Here is a 27,342-nt window from a genome sequence, read left to right as displayed (position 1 = left end):
TTGCCATGGTCTTGAGGATTACATAATTCCATTGGAGTCTCTATGTCCTAGTGAAAGCTCTGCAGTTTAGTTAAGAAATACATCAGACATCAGATGTACAAAGAGAAGAAATCATAGACCCTAAGCCTCTCCCACTGGGCTGTGAACTTCACAAACTCACACTGTTTCAGGGAGTGACTTGGCTCCTCTGTTCAGTGCATCAGAGAGAAAAGTTGAGGCTTTGGCTTTCTGCTTCCACTGTGCCCTTCGAGAGTCCATTAAGGGGGTCACAAGCTATTGCCATGAAGCATGTTTTATACCCTCACATGGCCCACAATTGTCACTCTGGGACCCATTTTATTTTCTATAGGAGGATGTCAATTTTCCTGTTTAACAGGCTTGGGAGCATTTATGTTTTCTTAAGAAAAGCCAAAACTTACTGGCTTTTGGACAAATAGAGACACATATGGAGTTTATACACACATTAAGTTTATTTAGATGCAAAATTGTGTTACTTTCTGTTGATCCAAAACCTAAAATCTCAATAAATTACACTGAAGTTTCTGGTTTTAACACGACATCATGTGAAAAAGTGCATTGAACACTGATACTTTTTTTATCCACATGTGGGAAATGCAAGATAACGTAAGCAAAATGTTTTACACAACCGCAGTAACCAAGAGCTACAAAACTGCATTTGAACTGTAGCAGCAAAAACTCTATTAGTGGTGTTGCAGCTGCATTAGTTTGATTTAGTAATTACCTACCTTTCCATCCATTGGCGCAATAAAACAATGGGAAGAGGTATTAGGAGGCTATCATGCACATTTAGGAAGTGTGGTCAACAAGGCAAATTGTCGCTATTTCTCACACTGAGGTCCTAAATTATTTTTAGCAACCTGTTGTATGCTGACAGGCACAGAAAATTCTGAACACATTTTTTTTCATGTGTGTGAGTTATTTAATTGCCATGATTTATCACATAATATGTTGTGAATAGTAAAATTATTCAGTTGTTTCAACCGAAATGTCTGTTTGTTGATTGCAGAACATAACGTGACTACACATTATGAAGCCTAGATAAACAAAAAAAATAATGATGCATTCAGATGTGGCGACTAACACAAAGCCCATTTTACTAACAGTTCTTTTATTTGCTTAGTAACCAAATTTTTCATCTCCTATTTTGAGACAAGATTGGTGTTGTTGTTTAAAGCAAATACATTTGGGTTGTAAGATTTTTTGTCTATTCACACAAAACTGTACATCTGCAATTTTTTCTATTCAGTTTTGATTGGATCAAATTTGTAGAAGCAGCCTACATGCATAGATGCTGGATTTTTCAGACCTCTGACAATGGAAGCCATTGAAACATTTTAATTCAATAATTTAGAGAAGTGAGTAAATAATCATACAGGTCCTTCTCAAAATATTAGCATATTGTGATAAAGTTCATTATTTTCCATAATGTCATGATGAAAATTTAACATTCATATATTTTAGATTCATTGCACACTAACTGAAATATTTCAGGTCTTTTATTGTCTTAATACGGATGATTTTGGCATACAGTTCATGAAAACCCAAAATTCCTATCTCATAAAATTAGCATATTTCATCCGACCAATAAAAGAAAAGTGTTTTTAATACAAAAAACGTCAACCTTCAAATAATCATGTACAGTTATGCACTCAATACTTGGTCGGGAATCCTTTTGCAGAAATGACTGCTTCAATGCGGCGTGGCATGGAGGCAATCAGCCTGTGGCACTGCTGAGGTCTTATGGAGGCCCAGGATGCTTCGATAGCGGCCTTTAGCTCATCCAGAGTGTTGGGTCTTGAGTCTCTCAACGTTCTCTTCACAATATCCCACAGATTCTCTATGGGGTTCAGGTCAGAGAGTTGGCAGGCCAATTGAGCACAGTGATACCATGGTCAGTAAACCATTTACCAGTGGTTTTGGCACTGTGAGCAGGTGCCAGGTCATGCTAAAAAATGAAATCTTCATCTCCATAAAGCTTTTCAGCAGATGGAAGCATGAAGTGCTCCAAAATCTCCTGATAGCTAGCTGCATTGACCCTGCCCTTGATAAAACACAGTGGACCAACACCAGCAGCTGACACGGCACCCCAGACCATCACTGACTGTGGGTACTTGACACTGGACTTCTGGCATTTTGGCATTTCCTTCTCCCCAGTCTTCCTCCAGACTCTGGCACCTTGATTTCAGAATGACATGCAGAATTTGCTTTCATCCGAAAAAAGTACTTTGGACCACTGAGCAACAGTCTAGTGCTGCTTCTCTGTAGCCCAGGTCAGGCACTTCTGCCGCTGTTTCTGGTTCAAAAGTGGCTTGACCTGGGGAATGCGGCACCTGTAGCCCATTTCCTGCACACGCCTGTGCACGGTGGCTCTGGATGTTTCTACTCCAGACTCAGTTCACTGCTTCCGCAGGTCCCCCAAGGTCTGGAATCGGCCCTTCTCCACAATCTTCCTCAGGGTCCAGTCACCTCTTCTCGTTGTGCAGCGTTTTCTGCCACACTTTTTCCTTCCCAGACTTCCCACTGAGGTGCCTTGATACAGCACTCTGGGAACAGCCTATTCGTTCAGAAATGTCTTTCTGTGTCTTACCCTCTTGCTTGAGGGTGTCAATAGTGGCCTTCTGGACAGCAGTCAGGTCGGCAGTCTTACCCATGATTAGGGTTTTGAGTGATGAACCAGGCTGGGAGTTTTAAAGGCCTCAGGAATCTTTTGCAGGTGTTTAGAGTTAACTCGTTGATTCAGATGATTAGGTTCATAGCTCGTTTAGAGACCCTTTTAATGATATGCTAATTTTGTGAGATAGGAATTTTGGGTTTTCATGAGCTGTATGCCACAATCATCCGTATTAAGACAATAAAAGACCTGAAATATTTCAGTTAGTGTGCAATGAATCTAAAATATATGAATGTTAAATTTTCATCATGACATTATGGAAAATAATGAACTTTATCACAATATGCTAATATTTTGAGAAGGACCTGTAGCTACACCTTTATCTTTCAACAATTGAGTGGATAATGCAAATAAATGGGCTCTGATTAACTACATTATCTAAATGGTACTGATGTAGATAATGCTAATGTAGGTAAAATCTTGATTTAATTTTTGGATTGAGCTGGCATTTTCTATCCCTTTTTTATGCTGAGAGCTTATTAATTGTGCCTTTGGTTATCTTTGGTGTGAATTTTGTGCTGTAGGCCAAGAATATCATCATGGATAGAAAGAAAATCATTGTCAGTCATAAAACATAAGTAATTTACCTTTTATTTCCTAAACCCAATGTGTAATAGCTTTCACCAAAAGTCCAAAGGATTAACAGGAAATATTTTAGAGAGCAATGAGGCCTGTTTGGATCCATATTGATGGAGATTGATCTAAAATGTACCCAGATTAACAAGGGTTTGGAGGATAATCCGGCTTTCTATAGCCAAATCATGTAATAACATACACACACATGCACACACACACAAAACAACAAATACAAGAAATTTCCAGTGAAATCCAGTTCATGTGTGTCTGTTTTTATATGGGAAAGGTTTCATTTTCTTACTAATTGGAATGACGGCATTAGACACAAATCATACCATGGGTTGAGAAAAAAAGTTCTATCTGATTCTATCCTCTTCAGCACTTAGCTTTATTTTTTTCTAAATCAATATATGTGCCTCTTACAGACACAAATCGCCCCTTGCTCCTTATCCTTTATCTTTGTATTGATTGGAAAAAGACTCAAAAGAGCAGTCTGGACCATTTTTGTACCCAATGCCGCTGTGTCATTCTCAGATCTTTACAGAAGGGTGAAAAACAGAAACTGTCATGCACGTAACAGAAACACAGGGACAAAAGGAGGAAGAGAACTTCAGTTTAAGAGCTTTGAACTCAGCTGAAATTAGTTTTGAGGAGAGTGCCAGGCTCTAACACATCGGTGCACAAGGAGGAAGTGGTGGGGTCTTTAATTGGAGACGTTGCAGTGTAGGAAGACAGCAATTTATTTTGTGCTTGGTAAACAACCTGAACAAGTTTCTTTTTTAACTATGGGAGGGTTTAGGGTTTGCCACTGGTGAAACTGGATAGGAAGAACCTCAGGGAGATTTTAATTTTACGTAGTAGATTTAAAAAGAAGAAAGCACTAATTTGAAGCATTTTTCTAATATTGATATTAGGCCGGGAGTAAGAATCCACAAAGGATATTGAGTTCGGCAACACACACACATCAACACACGTTGGTTTATTAGTACCTTGCTCACCCAAGAAAAGAAGGAAATTAAGAATTGTATTCACTCATTTTAGTGTCTCTTGACCAGCTTGCTACTTCCTAATTGGGCCAAAAATGACATGGTGCACAGATATTCTCCAAGCTTGGTCAAGGCTCCCACAAGATGCCACAAATTCTTCCCCAGGGTGCTTTGAATTGCCTTTGCGATGTATTTTAGAGCTCGCACGTACCATGATTGGTGAATTTCCACAGTCGAGGCAGCGCCAGAGGAAGGGACCTGCATCAGCGTTGTAATGACATCATCTGCAGAGGCTGTGATAATCAAGGCAATTTAGAGAGGAACAATGTAGGCTGTTGCCTGAAAAAAATGGCTAAATGGATAATATGGATCAGGTAGCATCAGGAAGATACTGTGTTCACTTATTTGGCCTGGCCAAGTACTTGTTGCATTAAAACAGTGAGTAGCTATTGTAAGAACAATGCAGCCATGCCTTGAATATATACAGTAATATCTATTTTTTTCTCAAAGGTAAAATAAGAATTTGTACTGTTAAGGTTTAATTGCTCGTAACAATTTTAAATGTGAGTAGGATCCAGGAGAAGGGTTTAATAAATGCTGCTGAAAGTGTAAAACAAATCCTTAAGGCTTATAAAGGAAAATGTAAGCACTGTTTTAGAAAGCCTGAAAAACTGTTGTTTTCTTTCTTTACTAATCAGTTCATTTGCATTTGGTCAGGCTTATAGCATATATTTATATTTATTTTGGCACCACCAGTAAAGTTGTGAAAAAAATGGATTGATCTTTTGTTGCAGAATTCAAATTTAAAAGATTTTATCATTTTTAATTTAATTCAACTTATAAGATGGAGAAAACAAATCTACAGAAAATCATAGTTTTGATACCCCCTGGTGCCCCTGTCGTTAATATGTGGTGCTGGCGGATTAAGAGAGAAAGATTTTGACCAATTCTACTTATACATTTTCTATAGGTTTTCCAGAGTCGGGGGTGATTTCTCATGCAATTTACTCTTTAGCTTTTTATTGGATTTAGGTCAAGGGGCTGATATTAATTTTGTGTCTAGTGAACAATTTGTTGATATATTTTTTATCTATATCCTGCTTACAGACCCAGTGACAATGTAGTTTCAGTTACTTGCAGATGCCGCCAGGTTTTTTTATTCAAAAAACTTAAAGTGTGCATGATGCCATAGGTTCTAACAAAGGTCCTAGAAAGCTCAATCAAAGTCTGATCTGACCAAAAATCATCGTTCCAATTAAATATCCAGAAATATAACTTTTCATGTTATTGTATGTGTATGCTTGTGATAGTAGAACAAACAAAGCTTTTTCCTGGCATGTAAAAACTGTCTAATGGATATTATGCACACTTGGTGACCTCAAGATGCTACTCTTTACTGCAGTTCTCTAACAGTGAGCTAATAGTGCCTAGATAAGCATGGTCCATCTTCAGCCTTTGTTGGTTTTATCAGCAATAAAACATTATTTTTTTTTTTACACTTAGAAACCTTTACTAAATAAATCAGTGTAACATCTTTAAATTTAATGCTTTTTAAAACATATTTAAAAAGGGAAGTTTACCACAAAATCAAGTATTTCCCTGCTTGCTCCAGATTTTTCTTTCATTAATTTCTTATAATGTGCCAAGTTGTTGAAACAATGACCAAAGAACTCTCTGCCAAGGGATTACAACTTGGTTAATGCATATTTGTGTTCTGTACAGTGTGACTACATACAGTAGCTTGCACTTTCTACGTCCTTTTTACATTTTGGTATTTTATCTGACAGACCAATAAAAAAAGTAATGCAAATGGTAAAGTGTGATGAAAAGTATTCCTGGTTTCAAACATTTTTGATAATATAAAATGTAAAGATGTTACCTGCATATGTATTCACCCAATCTACTCTGACACCCCTAAAAGAGTTTGAGTTACCTTATTAGTAAAATAAGTATAGTTATAGCTGTTCTGTCAAGGCCTCAGGGGTTTGTTAGACAACATCAGTCAACAAACCGTGTCATAAATACCAAGAAACAAAGCAGTCATAAATTTGTTTAGAACTTTAAGCAGGGTTAGATTATAAAACAATATCCCAAACTTCTCAAGGCCCTCTGATCAATCTGTCATCTGGAAAGAGTAAGAGACAAAAGCAAACCTACCAAGACCCGAATGTCCACCTAAACTTACAGACATGCTAGGAGAACACTATTTAGAAGCAACCAAAATGCCTGTGTTGTTTTGTCTCTATCGAGATCCAAGCTTCAGGTAGGAGAATATTTCAGCACAACAACTATTAGCCACACAATCTTTATATCTGGTATTTGTGAAATAAGAAAGCCATTGTTCAAAGAAAGCCATAAGAAGAACACACTATCCCTACAGTGAAACATGGTGTTGGCAGCATCATGCTGTGCAATGCTTTTCTTAAACAAAGAAGCTGATCATAGTTATTGGGAATATGGATGGAGGTAAATAAAGGGCAATCCTCCCAGAATACATGTTAGGGCCTGAAATTTCTCCAATGCTCTCGAGACACAGCAAACCTTTTGGGGAATGGCACGTATTGATTGATGGAGTTGGAGTGCAACCTCCGTGGGGTACAGGTATCGCCTTATGGTCCCAGTAGTGGCACTGACCCTGGTCAAATGCAAAACTACTGAAAAGCAGTAAAAAAAAATGTGGCCTCCACCAGCAAAACTATTCCTGGTTTTCGGGTTGTCTCATTGTTGCCGCTTTAGTGCACCTATTGTTAATTTAATAAACACCTAAACAATTGACACTGATTAACAATCCCTGACACTACTTAACTGACCAGATCAATATACCACAAGTTTAACAGACTTGATATTATACTCTGATTAAAGAGTGTTTCTTTATATTTATTTTAGCACTTTATATAAAAAAAATTTGAGTATCTACAGTATTTCATGCATGGTCGGTAAGTTGGTAGGTTAGCCACCAACCACTTCAGCTAAAGGCCTGGCTCACAATAGGGCCATTAATTTCTCCATCCACAAATACAGTTGCAGGTACACATTTTGAATTCTGGCCAGATTAATGACTCTTTGTAACAGATTTGTAGTTTACTAGTTACTTTGGTTGGTAGTTGCAACTGATAGGGAACAGTAATGGGTTTCTACAGTAACCAGGTGATGATTTCTGAATGGAAATCTATGCTTGGAGTACTATATATATTCTGATAACTGTTTTTCTGTCAGTCTGATAACTGTGTTTCAGATTTCAACAGCCACTTTTAAAAGAACTATCAAAGTAGTCCCACACTTCAATGCAGTGGCTTATCCATTTGCTCAGATTTCACAGTTTTGACAGATTTCCAAAATTTTCATTCTGATTGGCTGCTTTCTTTTACATACCCAGCACTTAATCTGCCAAGGCTTGACAAGCCTCGCTCTACTTAAAACTCTGACCACCTCTGTCGGAAAAGCAATTACTAGTGAGGGCTTCATTTTAATTTAAATAAGATTACATTACAGTGACATGAAAAAGGGGCACTGTCAGGATGGGAAGAACATGAGTGCTCCCTTTTATCTGTTTCCCCAGCACTGGGATTGTGGGACAGGACTTAGCTGCATAAAGAAAGACTGTGTGTGTCTGAGAGTGAGACAGAGGGAATAGGGACAAAGAGTGTTTGTGGAAGTATATCTGTTGTAGACAAAGAATAGTAGCCAAGTATTACATGCTGCGTGGATGCACATGTATGTATCGTAATTTGGTGGGATCCATTCTTAAGCAGCCAGCTTGTGAAGAGAACAATTATTGCACTGCCTCAGGCACAAATCAACATAAAAGGACTGTGCAAAGAGGCACAAGTATCATAAAGCTGTATAATATGTAATTTTTAACTGTTATTTTCACAATCTCTCGCCTAATCTTCTTTTCCCCTTATCTCTGCTGGTTTCTGTCTCCTTTTTGAGGCTACTGCATGCTGGTCAATTCAGCAGGTCATGCTGAAGCATTTTAAGCTTACTGGCTCTTTATAAAGTACAAAGAAGAAGTCATTTGGGAGAAGGTTATGGTTGGCTTGCAACATATGCCTATACCTATATGACAAATTCTGAGTAGCGAGGTTTTGTCTGCAAAAAACCTTTCTGAGGTACCAGGGCCACTTCATCCCTTGTCCCTTATTTTTGAGTTTTTACTACAGTGGGGTGTCATAGTTGTTTCTGTGGTGTAGAGGGAGGGTATAGGGATATTACTTTAACAGCTCGTGACCGCAAAGAATAGGGTGGAATCTGTTCTTGCGAAAGACAAAAATGTAAATGTTTCTTCTATTATTATTATTTAGTTTTTGACATCATTTACCACTTTGTCGTCTGCTTTGAATTTTTTTCTGATATGTTTGGAATGACATATTATTTATCTTTAATAAGAGTAAGCAAATATGTAAAATGCAATGCCATTACAATTATTATTACTAACAATTATTACGATGTGTATACCAATATATTATGCTTATTTTTTTTTTATTGCTTTGTTTTCATCTATTTAACATACAAAATGCATATTTTGATGATAGCAAACAAGAACAACTGTACTGTCTAATTTAATTTATTCTGATGTATTTCATTTGGTATTATAGTTTTGTTGTTTTTCAACAAGCATACAAATGATCTCTGCTGTCGACTGGTTGGACTAATAACCGCTCAACACAAAGGGGCATTTTAATATATATTCAAATATATTTACCTATAAAATATCAAGATCTTTAAGTGTTTATATTTTAGTTGAATACTTTACCCCTGACCTAAATTAAGTGCAGGGGATAAGGGGCTTAGCAGAGAGCATGGGTAACCCTAGAACTTGAGATACCTCTCCACTGACGACTAATCTCAGATTCTTTTTTAACTTTTTTATTACTAATCCAGGTGATGTGTCCTTAGCTGGTTAAAGCTGCTTGAATGACAAAGTCGAAATGTTGGGTTCACAGACAAAAACAAGCATTCTGGTTGTTCAAGTTATAGTGGACTTTGCTGTAGTTCACATCCTGGTTTTATTCCTTTTAAGCTGCTCTCTAAGGCGGCAGGACTATAGGAGTGCCGTACTGACGAGAAACTACATACGTCAGTAGACTTAATTGGGCATTTCTACCCTGTCTACAGACTTTAGTGGAGAAGCACCAGACCATGGCTAACAGGCTGTGGCTGTGAAGGTTCCTGAAAATAATGTCCAGGGAGAGTAGGGTTCAACTGAATACAGCTGATTTAAATTTGTAGTAACAGTTTTTTTTTTTGTTCTGTCTTTCCTTTTCTCACTCTCTCTCCACATCTCCATTCATCCTGTTTACGATCTGACTTCCAATGGAGCAGCAGACGAACTTGGGATCGAGTTCATGGGTGAGACAACTTTTTTTTAATTGACTTTCCAGAGAACTTAGCCTTTCATCTGCCTCACAACTGCGAAATGTCTCATACAAAACACATAGTTCGGCACAACAAGGCCGCTCACCTTGGACAAATTAATGTGGGCCAGTTACCATGGCAACAGTGTGGTGGTAAATTAGGTGTATTCTGTTTGCATGAAGAACAGAGCTGTTAGGGGAAGAGTGATTTAATGAGCGTGGAGCTAAGACAAATGGCTCTGCTTCTTGTTTACTTGTCTTCCGTATGTTTGAAGATTCAAAATGTTAGAATAGTGGACTGACTGCTTGTGTAATGGTTTAATGCACAAAAAGTTAACACAAGAGGTTTGAAGAAGTGAATAAGCAAACTGAAAGTGTCTTATTATTTTTGTACCAAGCATGTCATCTGAACCATCATCTTTATTATTGAGACACTGATTTTGATGTAGAAGAAATAAAAACTGATGCATATACACATAGCCACACTTTTTCATTTCCCCGTTGCTGTCAGTACACCTTCTCCTTGCTCTTTGTCTTGCTTTCAATGCATAATACCGAAGCTTTAAAGATTTACGTTGGTATTGCCTCATACACAGCTGCCACATCACACACTTGTTCAAGAAAAAAGATGAAATCAGGAGGAAAAGGCTGGTCTGCACACAACATTCGTCTTTTCAGTGATTTTTAATGTGGGGACTAAATTAGTTCAGAATACTTCTGCAGGTTAGTAGATTTGGTATGGAAATACAACGAAGACTGATAATTGATAGAGGATTTTTCATAATCCTGAAATAAACATGATGACATAATTTCTCTTCAGATTTACCAGTGGATCTTTAAATACTTGTGCAAATTCTATGAGTGCTGATGCAAAGCATATAGTCAGAATAAAGGAGAGCCATGTTTTATGTAGGGTGGAGCACTCTAAATATGATTTTCTTGTACTCTTTAGTCCAGCCTCTCAAGCTTCGCATGTCTCACTAGTTCACTCTGATGTATTTCAGGCTGAATACCTCCTTTTGTCATGGATACTTTAGCACGGTTTTCATTATGCAGTTTCATCAAAGCCAAATGTAGAGTGATTGTATTGCTGGCCATACGGGACTGTCTTGCCTTTGTGTCAATATAACATAGTTTTGCTAGTATTGCTTGGGCTGTTCACTTTGTCCCGTTTCCTAACATGTTCTTGCATATAATTTCAAGAGTGCCTCATAGGCATCCAGCATGAAAGGCCTGTAATGGCTTTACATACAGACTGCATGTCGGTTTTTGCCTTACAGGCATTTAGCACAGCTCTGCACCCAACACTTTTTATGTCTGATTTCAGAAAAGCCCATTTCATCCATCAAAAAAATGAGGCGGAGGTTGGTCTCAGGTGGCGCTCCGCATGAGCACTGATGATGCAGCAGCAGGGAAAGACATTCCCTGTGTTTCACTTGTCCAGCCATTGCGAGGTCATTTCATTGATGGCAAAGGCCGGAGGGTTTACAGGAGCTCTGGTATGCAAATGGTACATTTAAGTCATTGCATATCCTGCTGTTCATTTTTTTTAAATAGGGTATTTGATCCCACACTGGAAACATTCAGGAACAAACTGGAAGTTAAGCACATGCTAAAAGTTCAGACTATTAAAGGTGCTATAACGACACTGTTATAATATGGTAAAGTTAAATAAGCTGTGACTGCAGCTTTTTATGTTAAAGCAGTAGATTTTTTCTTGTACAGCTAACATGTTGGCAAATACTTTCAAAAATATTGGAAAACAGGTGTCGATCCAAGTCATTTAACATTAAGCATCCATCCATTTTCTATACCCGCTTCTTCCGTACAGGGTCACAGGGGAGCTGGTGCCTATCTCCAGCAGTTTACGGGCGAGAGGCGGGATACACCTGGGACAGTTTGCCAGTCCATCGCAGGGCAACACAGGACAAACAACCATGCACACACCCGTTCATACCTAAGAGCAACGTAGAGAGACCAATTAACTTAACAGTCATGTTTTTTGGACTGTGGGAGGAAACTGGAGTACCCGGAAAGAACTCACGGATGCATGGGGAGAACATGTGAACTCTATGCAGAAAGACCCCTGGCCTGGAGTTGAATCCAGGACCTTGTTACTGCAAGGCAACAATGCTACCAACTGCCCCGCCATTCAGCCCATGTTAAGCATTGGACTATATAATCCCAGGGCAATATTACACTTAAAACAATCAATGCCATGTGTATGCTTGAAAACCTGGTGGCTTTAAAGTCCAAGATAACAGATTGCATGTCAACTGTATAACAATTACTAATCAGTGACATTTAGGGTGCCACACTCTCCACTATTTATTTTCCTAACAGCAACAAGCCCAAAGAAACCCCACAGAAAACTCATGATCTCATGATCGCACAACCAAATTGACTAACTTGCAACACATTCAATTGAAGAATTGGATGCCATCCCACAGCAGTGCGTGACCAAACTGGTGAGTAACATGAGAAGGGGCTACCAGGCTGTTGTGGCTGTGCAGTTTTTCCTCACCCCTGTTTATTAAATTAATAAATGGCCAATGTGTTGTCTTTCTTTAACCATCATTTATCCAATCCAATAAAAAAATCCAAACTAGAGTCAATAGCAGCATGATATATTTGGCAATGGCAGAGAGGATCTGGCAAATTTTTCATAGGCGCTACATACCCAACCTATAAATGCATTTTCCTTACACATGTGGCACCATTATAACGAAATAGACAAGATTTCCAAGGATATAAGATTCATTGCCAGGAACTATTGTTAAACCTTAGAAATAATCAAACAAAGATATATTTCATTGTTTTATCTGCTTTTCACATGCTTCTAAAGAAACCCACAAGTGCCTGACACTGTTCTAATGGCTTAATAATAAAGAACTACACCTGTGTATAAGAAACAAGTCATGAAATCAAGAGAATTGTCTGCAGACCAGTGTGATGGATTGTACTTAAAAGTTCCTTTTAAAATTTAATCTTTGAAAACAACAGCATCTATTGTCCTGTTAATCGTAATAATTTGAAAAGAATCCTGAGACAGGTGACCAATAACCGGCAACCACTAGGTTGCCGGTTATTTGTTACAATGAAAGTGACTCTGTAGTTAAGGTCATGCACAAACTCTGTTTTTCACCAATTAGGTATTTATTGTGGAGTGGCTAGACAGGACCCATAACTCATTGAAAGGTGCATGACAATCAGCTGGGACTTTAATGAAAGAAATGTGAATTAGTCTTGGCCCTAAAAACATCACCTGATGAAACAACCTGAACGGTACAGCCAGAATTCTCAAAGGTATTTGTATGAATGCAGACTTTGTGCACTGGCTTATTAATACCAACCCAACAGGCAAACAGGATAACAGCATCCTGCTGTGGGAAGGATTTTATGGTCGCAAAAACAGAGAGTATACACAGAGAAAGATGGATGTGGAAAAGTATACAGAGTTATTTCAGCACGACAGTACATCCAAGCATAACACCAATAATACAAGGATGTGCCTTCAATAAAGCTACAGAAGTTAAACTAGAACATCTCTGCAAGAATTGTAGAATCTGCCTAATTAAAGGTATGAAGGAAATAAATGAAAAACAAATACAATGTTTTTGTTTGTACTCAATTTGCCAAACACATCAAGCCACTGTGTTTACTTTATGATTACTATTATGTACTGGGATTCATTGATTAAAATTAATTTATTCACCAAATCGTAGAACTTTTAAATTGCCGTTGTCAAAGCTAGGATAAACACCCCCTGGCACGCAAAAATTAACACACGGTACTAAATGTTTTGATAACTTTGTTATACTCAAAGGTCAGGTGCACAACAACCCAAACTGTAAAGGTATGAAATAGTGAATGGGGCAAACCGGTGTCTTTTGATACAGGGTGCTGGATGAGTAAATAACCATCTAACATTGCTTTGCCACTGGGTTTTTGAGCATATTGTTCACAACTCATACAAACATGCAGCACTGCTAAGAAATTTCAGTTAATGCCACGCAAATGTCCTAATTATGACATTTCTTACTGACATGGTATGATGTGCAGATGCCAAACAATCTAAACTGATAAAGATTTTCTCATCTCAGTTGACTTTTTTAAATTACTCTGTCCTTATGCAGTACCACACTGTGCGATTTACACCCTTCATTCCAACACAAGTGCAGTACTGATGGTGCATTTTGAACAAAACACATTTTTCAAAGACATTACAGGTCTTGATGTAAATTTTTTTATGTTTGAACCTATAAAAAGTTTTGTAGATACTGCGACAGATGTGGCAACAAATAAACTGACTTCAGCTAGTTCACGACACAAATCTCATGCAGAGGAACATAATGAGAAAAAAAATTGTAACATGCAGTGTTTTGTTGCACACTAGTGCTGAGTATAAACAGTTACAGTCCCTGTTTGCAAGGAAGATGATAAAATGGGGCAGACGAGCACAGATGAGGGCCTCCCTGGACAATTCTTTGTTGACAGCATCATGAGCCACAGAGAAGGGTCATGAAAAGGTTTCATAGATTTTTATTCTGCACCTTTTCCTGCAGTTGTTAGTGTGTTGAAATTAGAACTCATTGTTTGTAGTTCTTCAGTTAAGTCACAAGAGCTTGTCTTGATGGTTATGAGTTACAGACAGCAGAAAACTACACCTAGATTTTAGCAATACTGGTAGATGTATGATACAGCACCCTTTAGGCTTTGCAATGTGGGCATTTTTATCCCAAGACTGTACAGTCATGAGACATTTAAATAAGCCAGTGCATGCACCAGTTACAACCCTGCATTATGTGCTGTGGCAAGCAGTGCAGCTGTACAGTGAGAGAGATATCTTCTGGGATCAACTGCCACTTGTCCCAGCTGCTTCTGACTTTACGACTCTGCTTCTGATGTGTAGAGTTCTGACAAGGAGCTCCGGGAGCATTCATTTGCTACTAATTCCCTGTCACCATCAGTCCTAGAAAGCCTAAGCACAAACGCAGATGATGCACTGACATGCACACACACTTACTGAGGGTTTTTCCCATGCAGACAATCCATTGGTGTGCCCTGCTTGGTTTTTCTGAATAAAATGATTATCACACTTCATTTATCACATGTCATTGAGCCCTACCTGTGTCTGCCATGTCCCTATCCCATGTTCAAATACTGACGTAAACTGACAGCAACATTGGTTGCTTCATGCTCATTCAGATAGTTGGGGGATAACTGTGATTCATGTATTAATTCAGAATGTATCTTCTACCTGTTATGCACTCCTTTGGGTCACAGTTGATATTCATTGTCTGAAATCTAATTCTTCCTTTTCTGCAGAGAGTGGTGACACCTACCAGAGGCAGGTGCTGTCCATCTTCAGCATTGCCTCAGGGATCTGTCTTCTTGGAGTGGCATGCATGGCTCTCTACCGCCGCAACAAGTGAGTGATTGCAGCCAGAACCACATTAGCAGAGTATGCCCCGAGCTGAGCAGAAAGACGCACTTTATTCTCATCGCACAGAGCCCACTGTGTGAGTCAGCTGGAGGATTTTTCTGAGTTCAGCATCAAATCCAAATTGTGTGGGATGCTTTTGGGACAGATACTCATGTAAGATTTATCTGTGAAGTGGTTTTAGCAAGCAGGTGTCTCACAAACAATTTGCGTAAAACTAAGTACACGTATACTGCAGACAATGTTGCAGAGTCATAAACATGATAAAAGCGAATGTATTCCTATTCCTTTTTTTCACATTACATGTCATCACTATGCATTTCAGTGTGTTTTTTAGGATCTTATGAGGCAGACAAAAACAAAGTAGTGTAATTCTGAGGAAAAGATGGGTTTCAAACTGTTTTAAAAATAAAATCTGTAAGGTGTAGTATATATTTATATTAAGAGCCCTTAACTTTGATACCTATAAATTCATCTGAATTCAGTTTAGTTTATTTATATAGCACCAATTCACAGCATCTGACATCTCAAGCCTCTTTATTAGAAATTACTGTTCATTTCTAATTATACAGAATTACACAATAAATCGAATTCATAACAAAACAATATAGTCATTTAGAAAGATTAGATTCAATGACACGATATATTAAATAAGCAGTCTAATTTAAATTAATTCCTGCACAAACAACTGTCCCTAATTAGTAAATAGTGTCTATCTTTGAGTAATCTAATCTAAGTGTAAATCCAGTTTATCTGTTCTGTTCGATGCATCACTGAGTATGGCACAACTGCAGGCATACTAGGACAAAGCTCTCCACAGCAACATGTGGAAGAAGGTGCTATGGTCAGATGAAATAAAAATGTAACTTTTTGGTCTGCATCAAAAACACTTTGTATGGTTGAAAACTAAAAATGCACACAACACTAAACACACCACTCTCATGGTGAAACATAGTGGTGACAGCACCATGCTTTGGCGATTGTAGGAAAGGAGAAATAAGTCTCTCACAGAGGCCTCTATAAGAGACTTGAGCCAAACATACAGCTACTATATAACGGTGTAGATCGAAGCATATTCATGTTTTAGAATAGCCCAGTTAAAGTTCAGACCTAAATCAAATTGAGAATCTGTGACAAGAATTTAAAGTTGTTGTTTACAGACACTATCCATTCAGTATGTCTAAACTTGAAACATTTTGAGAAGAACAAAGGGCATAAATTTCAGTTTGCACATGTGCAAAAGTGGTAGAAACATACCTCAAAAGACTTAGAGCAGAAATAGCATTGAAGAATGCTTATACAAATGATTGACTAATAGGTACACAATAAAAATGCATGCCATATTATATACTATGCCATATTATTTGGAAACATTTAACAAAGGTCTAATTTGCCTTCTACTTCACAATTATACACCATTTTATTTTGGGCAATTATATAAACTCCCAATAAAATACATCCAAGTTTGTGGTTGTAACATTATGATATGTGAAAACGTTCAAGGGGTAAGAATATTTTTGCTGGGGACTGTGTGAGAGCGTTAAAAGGAGTCTACCGCTAAATATACATGCATACAACCAAACTCAATCACTATTTAGCAGCCAATAAGTAGGGTAATGTACACAAAGTAAGGTGAACCACAGAGAACAAAGAAAGTCTCAACAGAGGCTGTGTTGATTGAATTGGTCTTGATAAACTAAAGTGTTTTCCTCTGTTTTCTTTTCTTCACCACAGCAGTAGTCTAAGTAGCACAGTGCCCTATCAGTCAGCGTGACCAACCACTCACCAGGAGGTCCAATGTACTACAAATGATCTAAACCCACATATGTTGTTGAACTAGTTCCCCTTAACTCAAATGTTGCAGGAGTCTGGATCTAGGATAACTGTATTTTCTTTTTAATGCTGAAGGTGATTTTGTTCTTCAGTAAAAAAGGTGATTTTAAATGATGCATTGAACCATTAGTTATCCAGGGTTGAATAATTTCTATTGCACACAGTCTCTAAATTATACAAGCAGGCTTATACTTATATTTAAAAAGCTGTCATAGCAGGTTGTGCCTTGACTAAAACTTTCAAACCTAAGAACATTGTTGCCAAGCATGGTGGTGAGGAACCTGGTTTGCTACCAGTGATACTGGTGCATTGACCTGGGTAAACAAAATAATGAAGAAGTAGGACTACCTCCAAGTTCTTTAATATGGGGTCCATACCAGGAAACCAGGAATATGAACTCTACAAAGTTTGCAGAGAAAAGTGGTTCAATATCCAGCCATGACTGTGCCAGAAGTGTGTTGATGGCTGCTTCAATTAATGGAGATATATGTTTTCATTTGAGCTTGTAAAAGTTGACTCTGACTAGATTAGAGAAAATCTACAATAAATTCAAATTTATGCACCCAGTTATTGTTTTAAAATTCATTGAAGTTGTTTGTTTTATTATCAATTTGCCCCTGTCACAAGTATGGTTCCCATAAACATTCAAGATGGTAAAATAAATATATAATACATTTATACCTGTGATGAGTGCATGTAAACTTGCAACCAGAACTCTATGTTTTATGAACAGTATGATGCACTAGGCTGTGCACTTGCTGAACATGCTTTAATTCAAACAAACACAACAATACATATGTGTTTTACTGCTCCCTTGGTATATGCCCTGCTTTCATCTGGTTTAATTAGGCTAATTACTTCCTAAACATAGGTCTTTGCGTAAGTCCTTTCAAATCTGTAGCAGTAAAGTTTGTTATTATGTGCATAAGCTTTAGTCAGCTGTTTTAAATATTAAGAGAAAAGAAAAAAGTCACTGTGATGGAAATACAATTACATTTAGTCTATTGTATTTATAGACTGCCTTTTCACAAAAGCATTCATATCCGATGAATAGAATTAAATTCTGTCCAAGATAAAATCAAATTATTTTGATTCATTCCAATTCAGTGATATTGTCAGATTTAGATGTTACACAGAGACTAGTGCAATCCTAATTATCACACAATGCAGTCAAATCCAGTAGATTCTATAATGTCAGTTGTTAAAAGTTATTTTCTGTAACTAAGGAGGCTTTTCTAATTGAATAGAATGGTTGACATTAGAGCTATCCCTCCTTCTGAGCAAGCATGTACCAACAGTGGGAAAACAAAATTCCCATTTAGCTATAAGAAACCTCCAGAAAATCCAAGTGAGTAGCTAGGAATGGAAGAGGGCAAACAACAAACACAGATGCACTGGTTCAGGGGTACTTTCTATGAAAAAGAAAAGCAGTACAAAAGAGTAGTAAAATAAAGAGTACACAGAGTTAATAGCACCAATAGCCCTGTTTGAGAATTGGGCCAGAAAAGAAACGCCAGCTAATGCAGAAGCAAGTGACCAGGGCTACGTTCTATAGGAAAGAAAAACAAGAACAACAGAGAATGGCAGCAAGGCTTGGTATTTACCCACTGTACAAATGAAATTGACTTATGTACAGAAGCACTGGGACTAGTTAACTTTCTATAGGAAAAAAATAACAAAGAATACAAAGTCTTAATAGGAACTGACAATAGAGTAGTCCAGGAAGGAAACACTGCTAAATTCAGAAACACCGGACTAAGGGTATTTTATATGGGAAAGAAAAATAATGCTAGTACACATAGTTCATGGCAGCTGTAGCTTGGCTTTGTACAGGTAACAAACACAGCTAAGCACAGATGCAGTGGCCCAGGGATACTTTCTATAGGAGAGAAGAATGTAGAGGAAACAAAGTTTAATACAGAAGTGCTGGGCCAGGTATATATTGTGTATAGGAGAAAGACACAATGGTAATAACAAACTGAGGATGAAAAATAAAACTGAGTCGGTCACAACGAAAATACCACATTAATTTGATGAGAAAATTTGATACAACAATAATTGTATATCAAATATAAAAAAGTAAATGGTTAATTAAAATGACAAACATAACACATTAAAGCAAAGCAAGTAAGAAACACGAAAGCTATTGAAAGATAATACAAGTGAATCAGGCGAGACAAGAACAGCTGGAGCTTAATCAAGACAAAAGTGAGACCTTAAATCGCTCCAATTACGAAAATGAGTCAGGCTTTAGATTGCCCTCCAAGTTATTACAGGTTGCAGTTTCACTGTAACTAACGCTCTATTTTCCAGGCTTAGTGAAAACAGATTGTAGCTGTAATATAATCTAATTAGTTGAGCATATTATATAAAGTGATATGTTAAATAAGTTGATAAAACACAGGAGTCTATCTTGCATTACAGTAAGAAAGCAACACCCAACCTAAACGTACACTACGTGCCCCAATGACGTATTATGCCCATGACTACTGTTGTAAGCGACAAGGTAATAAATAGCATGCAGCAGCTTTGCAGATGGATCAATTAACACCTGCCTAATGTTTTTAAAGAGGATTTACTGAGTTTTTCGATTTGTTGTTTGTTTCACCATACTTTCTCGTCTAGCTTTCCAGTATACAAAATGCTCCATTCTCAGTTTTTGTCTTGTTTTTTTCATACTTTTACTAGAATAATAGCATGCAGCCGTGTAATGGATGTTTCACAGTACACTGCTATGATTAAAATTTTTCATGTGCAAGACATCATCTCTCTTAAAGCTATCCCCTTTTCCTTAACACTATCATCAAACCCTTCAGCTACAACTTTGGAAAGAAAAGCCTGTTTGTGAGTGACATATCTCTCTCGTGTTCACTTTGTTGCTTTGACCTTTGACAGCGCTTGAAGACATCCAGCCCGGAACGAATGTTGTCGTATCTTGTAGTCACAAAAGTCTTCAGTTGTCAGAAGACCTCTTAATCACTAAGTGGCATGATTACATGATCTCATGGCATTGTGTATAAATAACATGCTGCTGCAGGCACATGCTGCTTACCTTCTATCTACCCTTTTCGCCTGTCAGTTTAGGGCATTAAATTACATACAGAGTGGTTAGGGTGAATAAATTAACATCCAGGCATAAAATTACAGCGAAATGTTTATGTACATGACTGTCAGATGTGGGGCTTTTAATGAAGTATTTGAACACTTTAGTTTAGGGAGAAATGATTATGGAACAAACAATATCTTACATACAGGCTTAAATATAAGCATACACCCCTACTTACACTGTGTTGGGTAAGTTGCTTTAGAAATGTAACTGTTCACATTTAAAAGGTACTCTAGTTAAGATGTAATAGTGTAACTATTTCAATTGCCTCAACACAGTACATAACTAAACAGATATAACTCATTAATATTTTTTTCATCATCAGAACATGCTGCTGGATTTTCTTTGGCTCAAACCTATACTCATACTTTCCTCTAATACTGTTCTAAATGGTACAAAGAAAACTAAAAATATTCTAAAGAAAATTATTTTATGTCGTTCCATAGTTATAAGTGGCAATCCTCTCAGTGTGACTGTTACATTTTTACTCTAATATTCCTAAAAGTAGGGCAGAGTGATGCTGGCCATGAGAAAATAAACACATCACTTCCTTTAGGTAAAGATGCCAGAACCAACACTTTAACGTGTTTATGAAACATTCTAGATTTGGTTGTTTTCTTTCTTTCACTCTCTTTCTTTTCACTTAATCTAGAAAAATCGTTACATCATTTCATTTTAGTAGTGCCGTGACTTTACATCCCCTACATAACACGCATCACCATCCAGTGTAGTTGCTACATTGTAATAAGAAATGAGGAAAAAAACAGAGTATTTTGTCTTTTGAGGTTTGAGGTTTCATATTGAGGTTGTCAAGATGTCATCACATGTAGAAATAATCCGCTGTCTGTGGCAGTGTCCTCTCGTTATAATAGGATGGCTCATGCCACTGCAGGTATTTTCTGGCTTTTGCTTACAAATATTAATGCCCTAATATTTACTATCAAGAGACTCTACTCACAATAATGCTGTTCAAGTTTACTTACACATGTTTATCCAGTGCTGTTTAATCGTGGAACAGCAGTGCTCTCAATGCATCACCAGTGTCCACCATGCTGGTAGCTTCATATTTTAGCTGAAGGGGTGAGCTTTGGAGAATGGGCTTCTTTCTTGATCAGTCCCGTTCTAGCTCTTGTTGATATAAAACTGCCTTAATCATAGGCAGTCACATTAGTGTTTCAGCTGTTTTCAGCTGATAGCAGTTGGTGGATTCTAGGTTATTCCTGAACCATTTTCCTTTTTTCTGGCATCCAAACTGATTTTGATATAAGCAGGCTCACATTAAACTTCTAGAATAGTGTTCAAAAAGCCCTGATATCAACCATATCAAAAATCTGTGAAGAATGTTTAAACGCTGATTTTGTAGCAGAAGACCATCAAATTTAAATTAACTCAATTCTGTCAAGAGGATCAGTCTTTTTTCCAGCCAGACTTTTACAACTTTGTTGATGGCCACAGAAAACCATGTGGTCGAGGTGCAACTTTCAACTACTAGTGGAGGTGTATGTATATATTTGACTGCATGATTTTGAACTTGAGAAATTTTTTTTAAATATTTTGTTTTTGAAACCGATTGAAATTATTGTATAAGGATTCCTTCCTGAGAAAATGAACAGTTCATATACAGTCATATGTAATAAAGTAGAATATATGCGTTCCGATAAGGCTTATTTGTCAGATTAAAAGTACCTTTTTGAAAATAAAACCTTTAAGCAGGTATGAAACGTATGTTTCATTAAGCCCACATTTCTTTATTAACATTATTTTTGTATTGGTCTGTTGTAATATTCTAATCTTATATGTTTTGTATTAGCTCTAAGTGGAAATTAATCATAATTAACAGAAATAAGGGCTTTCCAGAGATGATATAAACTTTTTACTGACGCTGTAAATTGTGACAAGACCTTATTTCCCTTTGTTTTTATTTAAAAGAAGAAGATTCAGTAGACATAATAAGGCAATCAAAGGGCAACTATGATAGAATTAAAGCTTAAAATGACAATAACAAGGAAAATCAGTCCAGACCTCCTTGTGAAATAGGGAACGGCTGACGTGATCTTCTCATGGTATTAAAACCTTGATCAAAAGTACCACTATTTAGCGGCATTTATAAAAAAAATGTAAATAAAATTATGTTACTGTTTTTTTTTTTTTTATTATGACTGCTTCTGCTAAAATAACAAGACATTTAATTTGTTACAGCACATAATAAAATTTTTGCAGTAACAACTATTATTGCCTTTTAAACTTTGAAACATAAATTTGAAAAAAGAAAAAAACTGAGAGGTAGTTTTAAAGAAAAAAAAATATTTTCCACAGAATGCTGTCTCTTTTTGCTGTTTTGTTTGTTAGAAAGTAACTCCTATATTTTAACCCGTTACAACTTGAATACTTTTTCACAGCACTGCATATCTTGATCCTGGTAAATGGCATTTCTCATCTTGTATAAACACACCCTTAAGTACACTGATTATATCTTAATTGTGACCATAATCTGGCAATCATTCTTTTTTCTAACACGGGTGTGTCGTCCTCTACAGAAGACACCGGGAAAAACTCCAGGCTCACTTCTCCGACAGCCGCAGCTTGAGAGAGTGCAGTGTCAACGCCTCTGGCCTCATGTCCAAGTCCGCTCCCAGGACTCAATACAGCCTCCATCTTCAAAACGTAAGTCCTTTAGCCACCATCGATTTTATTTCCAGTGGCCCCTTAATCATCATTATTGCCATTTCATCTTTGTATAAGCAGTGTTCATATACAATACAGAGTTCAGAGTGCCTGTCAGGATGATCTATGATGTATGTCCTAATAACCTCTCTGCTGACTGAAGCCCTTTGTTCAGACTTCTATCTAACATGGGATGAGAGGCAGCGGGAATATAATAGTTTAAAATAAATGCGCCGTGCATTATACAGGAAAAATCTGCCTGTTGTGTTCACTGTGACAGATTCCTGTGTCACACCACGGATTGGAATATATAATTGTTGTTGATTTGGAGAATCCCTGAATATAGACTGAGGGTGCCGCGATGCGGGGAAAGCCAAAAGGATTCAGTTCAAAGAGTCCACATTGTGGTAAATATTTGATCTGAATCAGAAAAGGAATAAAAAAGGGTGCTAAAATCTGTTGATGAGTGAATAAAATCAGAGCACTAAGACTTTTTGGAGAGAGAAACAGCATTAGTAAGATATGTCCCATTTTTCATAAGAAATAAAGAAAAATACAGTGCAGGGTGCTAGCATCAGAGAAAAAGTAGCTATAAACCAGAGAGAGAAGTGACCTCCAAAGCACCAGGGGGTTGCACATGCTAAAGCTTCACAGAAAGGTAATTGCACTCTAATGCACACTTGCAAAGGTTTCATCAAAAGAGTGCAATCACACACTGTAATGCAGCTGCAATTTGTGAATTCCCCCTTCATTTTTATTACTGTTTTTGACATTTTTCATAACTAGAATGTTTTTTTCTTTACTTTTAAAATTGGCTCTATTATTTTCAGCTGAACCACTACTTTTTCATCACACTATATTCCTTAACACCTTCCCCTAGATTAGGTAGGGGTGAGATTTATCCATCTTTTGCATCCTCTGAAATACACAGGACTTCAAGGGTAGGGTAGAGCATGATTCGCTGATAGCACACAAGACCATGGCATTAAGTACTTCTCAATAATCAGCAAGCATGAATTGAAGCACCCAAAGTAAAAAAAAAAAAGATTAAATTTGAGTAAATTTATCAAGTAAGGGAAAAAAATTTAAGTTAAGAAATAACTGTTTAACAAAATAGCCGGTGGCACAGTTAATACAAAGAATCAACCAATTTTATTTCTATTATTGGAATGTAGACCCAAGCAATACATTGAACTATTACAAGGGAAGAATGAGGTCACTTGAGTGAGTTCGTCCCAAATGTGTATGGAATATAAAGAAAAAATGGGTAGCATGCTTAGAAAATAATGCACATAATTTGCAGCTCACCCCACAGGTTTCTGTTGGTCGGTGGACTGAGACGAACATATACTTTGTTTTCAATAATTATACTACTATTATAGCTTAGAAGATTTTAAAGAGACTGTTAGGGGTAACAATAATTGTGCCACAGGTAATTTTATCATAAACAATTTTCTCATAACTCATATTTTTTGTTTTCTTTCACTAAATAAATGCACTGAAGTAAAAAATTGTACTTTTAACATCTTTTAGGGAGAAATTATGCTTTTGCAATAAAATATGAGTTTTTTTACACCTCTTTACCAGGAATAGTGATAAATGTGTATTTCTTGCAAGAGGTTCCTCATCTGTAGTCAGCCTGAGTGTGTACTGAAGCTCCTTCATTATTTAACAGTGTCTTGTGTCAACCACTAGAAACTAACACCCCTCAGGCTAGCTCCTCCCACAGAACTGCAGCTCGCAGAATCTGAAAGCTTTTCCCCCCATGTCAGTTGAAAATCCAAGCACAGATTAGTTTACAACTAAAAGGAGAAACACTGTTAGGTCTATATGTTTAAATTTGTTAATTTCCTTTGTTACTTAACCATAACATGTACTAACAACAAATGTCAGTACCAGGAATTTAAAGTTGTGACTGGAATGTATAAGGCACAGCAGAGAGAGAATATCTGTATCCAGCCATAAAATATGGTGACTGCTGGACACAGGAAGAAAAGCCAGGAGAAGGGCAAATTCAGATATAAAACATAATAATAATGCAACAACACAGTAACAAAAAAAAGCTATTTTTGAACACTGTGAAGGAAGCTTAAGGAGGGATGTGAAAAATCACCGGCTATAAACACCCAGGAGGGGGCATGAGCTGAACAGAAGAAGAAAAGATTAGGAAGAGAAAGCCATTTTTTCCACAGATTTGACACAGAGACCCCCAGACCACTGCATCTCACCTCCCACTCCCACAGCTTGAAACCATCCAGGGAGAGAACATACTCTGTGGGTGGTGCAGTCCAACCAGTTCCCTTTTTCTTTTAAGTTTGCAAGAACAAAATGAAACAAATCTGCAAGGAGGAACAGCATGCTCTTTGAGGAGGCTCAGACACATCTGCTGCATAACTCAGCGTAAGAACACAATGGATGGTTTTTGGTTTTTTTTCTCTCTGTGCATTTTAAGCAGTTTTCTGGGAGATGAGACCAACGAGGCAGAAATAAAGAGTTGGATCTGCTGAGATGCAGCGGAAAGAATAAAACCAATGTCCATTTTGGTCATTGTCCTCTGTGATAAATGATGTGGTGTTCCATTTTTCTTTTTTGCCCCCAGAAATTTGTCACTGCATGAACTAAGGTATTTTTGACAAATATATTTTTATCTTAAGGTTTGTTGTGTTATAATCCCAAACCTCTCAGTGCAATGCGGTACCTTGACATGACTTTGACATAATAATAACCGGGGCAGTGCTCCAAGTCTGGGAGACATAAAGGTTAGTAAACCCAAGATACTTTCCTTAAATAGACACCTGGTCGTCGGCCATGCCTTTATAAAAGCGTAATTTAATCCCTGTCTACCTCACCTAACGCCTGGATGTCATGGATTTGTCTATGAAGAAATTATGTGAAATAATGTAAAACTTCTGAAAAGCTCAGTGATTTCTTTCCTGCTTTGATTGCTTTAATCAGCAGATTAGAATGAGTGTGGTTCTGCGCTGTGATGAAACACTGACGGTATTTTCAACTTAAAATATCTTTCTGAATGTCTTATTTAATCAAGAACACTTTTCTACCTAAACAAAGAATGTTTACATTTTTCAAATTGTCACTCTAACTACGTTTCACTTTCTTGCAACCAATTTTTTTGTTTCTGCTTGAAAGTTTGTTCCTAAGCTGTTTTGAAGAGAAATGTTGGCAAAATGTACAACTTTGGGTTCCTGAAAAACAGTAAGTGACCCTATTTATGATATAATAGAATAGAATAGAATAGAATAGAATAGAATAACCTTTATTGTCCCTCAGTGGGAAAATTCAGGAGTAGCAGCGGCAAAGTGACAGGCAAGTTGAAGCATGTAGATTAACACACAGTTAAAAGAGAGTAAGAATAAGAGACTGTACAGTTAGGGCAAATGTAAAGCATATCAAAAAATACTCTGCAATTATTCAAAATAGAACACGCAGATTCAAAGATCAAAAATCTGCAACTGGGTAGGATTATTTAAAAATCTACATTTGCAAGTTTCTTTGTGCTTAAAAAAACAACAGAATATTTACAAGAAATTGTACAAATAACAGCAGGGATGTAAATACTTATTGAGTTTGTTGGGAGCACTGATGGTTATGAAGTCTAACAGTGCCTAGGAGGAAGAACCTGTGATTACACTTCTTTGTGCAATGAGGATGCAGCAGTCTGTCACTGAAGGAGCTCTCCAGTTCTTAAACAGCTTCATGGATGGGTGGGAGACATGGTCCAACAGTGATGTTATTTTTGCCAGAGTTCTTCTGTCTCCCACCACCTGCACTTAGTCACAGGGGCATCCTCAACAGAGCTGGCCTTCCTGATGAGCTTATCTAACCGCTTCCTCTCAGCTGTAGATAAACTATGTCTCCAACAAACTACAACATAGAAGATAACTGATGCCACCACAGTCAAAAAGGGGTATTCAGGAGCGCCCCCTGCATTCCAAAAGACCTCAGTCTCCTCAGCAGGTAGAGTCTGCTTTGACTCTTCCTGTGAAGAGCATCAGTGTTGTGACTCCAGTCTAGTTTATTGTTGAGGTGAATGCCCACTATTAACAACAGTTCCTTGGATGTTTACCTGTGTCAGTGTGGTGGATCTGCTTCTGCGGAAATCCACCACCTACTTCTTGCTTTGCCCTTCGTTGATCATGAGGTGGTTGCACTAATAACAGTCCGCAAAGTCCTGTGTCCACATTCTGTACTTCCAGTTGTCCTCACTTGTGATGAGCCATACTATTGCAGAGGGTAAACAAGAACAGTCCACTAAAGTTTTCTGTGGGGCCCCTGTACTGCAGACCAGCATACCAGAAAGACAGTCTTGTGTTCCCACATAATGCAGGTGGCCAGTGAGGGAGTCCAGTATCCACCAGAACAGGTGGTGGTCCACTCCCAACAGCTTCAGGCTGACTCTCAGAAGTCCCAGCAGAGTGGTAGTAAAAGCACTGGAGAAATCAAAGAACACGATCCTTACAGTACTGCCAGGCTTCTCTAGGTCATTCAGAGCTCGGTGCTAGGCAGCAAAGATGGTTGAGGACCAATATCTCCAGGGTCTTCATTAGATGCAAGGTCAGTGCTATCAGCCTATAGCTTTGTGGTCTGACACTGGTACCACACAGAAGGTCATGCGGAGCTTTGGTACTTTTCCCAGCTTCAGGCTGAACATGTATCCCATGATGCCA

The 27,342-nt window shown here is 37.6% G+C and overlaps 1 protein-coding gene across 1 annotated transcript in view; it reads left to right on the top strand.

The window, feature by feature from the left end:
• Positions 1 to 27,342, top strand: part of nrg3b (neuregulin 3b) — a 316,757-nt gene that overhangs the window by 251,619 nt on the left and 37,796 nt on the right. The window contains exons 4-6 of the mRNA XM_047377626.1: positions 9,580 to 9,606; positions 14,940 to 15,042; positions 22,531 to 22,657. Of these exons, the coding sequence (XP_047233582.1) occupies positions 9,580 to 9,606; positions 14,940 to 15,042; positions 22,531 to 22,657 (257 nt within the window). The remainder of the gene's footprint in view (positions 1 to 9,579; positions 9,607 to 14,939; positions 15,043 to 22,530; positions 22,658 to 27,342) is intronic.

This window comes from Girardinichthys multiradiatus, chromosome 10, assembly GCF_021462225.1.
Source record: "Girardinichthys multiradiatus isolate DD_20200921_A chromosome 10, DD_fGirMul_XY1, whole genome shotgun sequence".
Taxonomy (NCBI): Eukaryota; Metazoa; Chordata; class Actinopteri; order Cyprinodontiformes; family Goodeidae; genus Girardinichthys; species Girardinichthys multiradiatus.
The sequence above is the reverse complement of the archived record's forward strand: the minus strand, read 5'-3'. Positions and strand labels throughout refer to the sequence as shown.